This window comes from Rhincodon typus, chromosome 41 (genome assembly GCF_021869965.1).
Source record: "Rhincodon typus isolate 14 chromosome 41, sRhiTyp1.1, whole genome shotgun sequence".
NCBI classification, from domain to species: Eukaryota; Metazoa; Chordata; class Chondrichthyes; order Orectolobiformes; family Rhincodontidae; genus Rhincodon; species Rhincodon typus.
Window position 1 is genome coordinate 6,810,290 of NC_063372.1, and position 3,103 is coordinate 6,813,392.

General features: G+C 55.3%; 1 protein-coding gene across 1 annotated transcript in view; it reads right to left on the bottom strand.

The window, feature by feature from the left end:
- LOC109922859 (protein Wnt-10b-like) overlaps positions 1-2,432 on the bottom strand; it is a 6,883-nt gene extending 4,451 nt beyond the window's left edge. Inside the window, exons 1-2 of the mRNA XM_048618854.1 lie at positions 2,326-2,432; positions 1,909-2,171 (exon numbers count right to left, since the gene is read on the bottom strand). Of these exons, the coding sequence (XP_048474811.1) occupies positions 1,909-2,171; positions 2,326-2,390 (328 nt within the window). The 5' untranslated portion in view covers positions 2,391-2,432. The remainder of the gene's footprint in view (positions 1-1,908; positions 2,172-2,325) is intronic.
- Positions 2,433-3,103: the final 671 nt, after the last annotated feature.

Below are 3,103 nucleotides of genomic sequence, written 5' to 3' on the forward strand. Positions count from 1 at the left end.
GGGGGGGGTTGCGGAAACATAGAAACACGAGTCAGGAGATTGCAGTCAATTGGTGAACTCTTCACATTTTACAGATCAAAGTGCAGTGACATCGCTGCCTGGGGATGGAAAAGGCTGGCGTTTTCTTTGACTCTACAGCACGTTAAAGCGCTTGACAGCCCATGGCGTGTCCGCCAGCACTATAATGAAGGAGACAATTTGCCCCAAACCAGGGTGAAGCATCTGGCCGCATCCTCCCTGAGTAAATCGCTGATGGAACCACATTGCCTGGCATTTCGTGCTCAGCGCTCCTTGTAACACATTTAACGCCAAACGTACGGTGCACTGTCAAATGTCTGTCCCCCACACCGTCCTTCCCATCAGTTTCTCTCTCTATTTGGACCCAAACACCCACCAATCGGTCAGGACTGTTTTGCAACCCAGCATTTACTGGGACTAGAAATCAGGGAAGCTCATATAGGCCAGATCTGTAAAATGTGAAGAGTTCACTAATTGACTGCAATCTCCTGCCTCGTAACTTTGTGGCACAGTGGTAGTGTCCCTCCTTATGAACCAAGGAGGCCCGGGTTCGTAGTTCTACCAGAGATGTGTAGTAACATCTCTGAACAGGTTGATGAGGAATTGAGTCCCCGGAGTTGGAGATTTGAAACACTCGCGCTCCTTGCGGTCCCAGTTTGCAGTAAGTGAGGAGTGCTCCTCGCTGGCACTGGGGGGAGATCGCGGTCACTCTGTCGGTTCTGAGCAAAGGACCCGGAATTCATGGGAACGGACAAAACCTACTCGCATTCTGGCAGCTTTAAAAAAGATTGCATTTTGCTGTCGGGATGCTGCGTTCGTATAGCAGAAGGTATTGTAATTCAGCGGTGAGAAGACAATCCGGACATACAGGCCGCTGCTGCTAGGCTCCCCGCTCTCTGTGTGAGGCCAGTGGTGAGGCAAGGAGCTTCCTCTGTCTCCCCTGCCCACTACCCCCAACACCTCCCCCCCCACCAACGCCCCAACCCGGCACCGGGCGGCGAGCGGGGAGAGGGGGGAGCCCTGTAACACTGAATGAATACACGGGGAGGGCAAAGTGGGTGCGTGTGTGTCTGAGAGGGAGTGGGCTACCAAGGATACCGTCGCATTATACGATCCCAGAGACTGTGTGCGTGGGTGTGTGCGTGTGTGTGTGTGTGTGTGTGTGGGGGGGGGGGGGGGGGGGGCGCGGGTTTGCAGCCCCTCTGTGGGGGGGCGTGGATGGGGGTTGTTGTTGGGCGGCGGAGGTGATTGTATCTAAAAAGAACTTCCCTCCCCGACAAGGAATACCAATGTCGCTATGGACCGTACCTCATCCAATCGCTCCCAAACGCTCACACATCGCACCTGCAGTTTGCGCCAATGTTGACATGGGTTCGCCATCTCGCCTCATCCGTCTATACCACCCTCCGCGCCACCCCCCCCCCCCCAACCCCACTTCCTTCCCCGCCGCCCGTGTTTCTTTTTATTTTCGCACACAGAAACAGAGATCGGAGCAAGAGTAGGCCATTCGGGCCTTTCAGCCTGCTCCCCCATTCAATATGATCATGGCTAACCATCCAATTCAGTCCCCTGTTCCTGCTTTCTCCCTTTGATCCCTTTAACCCAAAAACTATATCTAAATCCCTCTTGAAACAGTCAATGTTTTGTCCTCAACTGTTTTCTCTTACAGAGAATTCCACAGGCTCCCCACCTTCTCGGTGAAGACATTTCTCCTCATCTCAGTCCTAAGTGGCCTACCCCGTATCCCTAGGTTCTGAGTAGAATTCTGGCTGTCCTCTCAATAGGTCTGAACTTTCCTCCTCTCCACCAGCTCTGCTGCCTGTACTCACTGCCTACCACTGGGCTAATTACTGAGTGCCAACTCTCTCTCTCCATACTGCCAGTGCCTACCTCTGCTCAGGATGACCGTGTCCTGTAGGACCTTGCCCCCGTTCTCCAGAGTCGAACAGTTCCACCTCTGGTCCCAGAGTTGATGCTGACACTCGTGAATGGCGACTTGGATTCCCTGCACAGCGGCGGCGGTCACATCGGGGCTGCGGACACACAGGCCCAGCTGGCGCTTGCTGAGACCCGGCAGGGTCAGGCACACCGCGTTGGCCGTCAGGATGGGTTCCAGGGGGATCTTCAAGCCCAGAATCTCGTTCCCAGCCACTCTGAGGCAAACAACAACAAGAAGAAATGAACGCTCGAATAGAATGAGCAGCCTGTCCCCAAAGGAGAGGCACTTGACATCTCCCTGGCAGAGCACAGGGTGCCCATGTAAAGGTGGCGACCTGTAAGAATGGAACCGCGTTATCGCTCCCTTACCCGGAGAGTGTGAGCGAGATGGCGAGGAGGAGAGGGACGGGTCTGGAGATTCTTGGAGCAGCCATGCTGGGGAATTGAACCGGCGCCGAACAGTTCGGGGACGATGAGCGGGTACTAACCTCTACCCGTGCCCCCACTCCTCCCCCGGTCCCCTCCCCTCCTGTCCTCCCTCCTTCCCCCGGGACCGAGCTCTCAGATCCGGGCTGACAACGGTGCAATGCCGTGCTCACGGGGTCATGTTTGAACGCCCCCGTTAGGCTGTGGTTTACTGCCGCCGAGTCCGTCAGGATTTAAAACAAAAATCTCACTCAGAGCCGGGGGGGAGGGGTGGGGGTGTGGGGGTGGGGGGGGGGCGGTGGGAGGTGGTGGTGGGGAATCCCCACCTCAGTTCAAAGGCAGATTGAACCGAGATAGATCAGTCAGTCTCAAGTAGCTGCGCCGGGGATACCGCTGAGTGCTCTCTCGCTCTCTCTGGTTCTGTGTTTCACACTGGCCCTCACACTCACGTCTTACCCCCTGTTTCTCACCAGCCCCCAAAACAGACCCTGTCTACTCTCGGTCCCTCTCTCTGTCCTCTATCTCCTTCTCCTCCCTGCCGCACCATCCACTCCCCCCACCCCTCCCCACCACCGCCACAACCTTTTGATTCTCTCTCTCTTCCTGGATCAAACACGTTCTCTGTTTGAAACCAAACACTTTGATCATCATAAATACTCAAGTGGAATCTTTGAAAATTGAACTTCATTTGAAGTGCATCTGCTAAAGGAGGGAGCCAGTG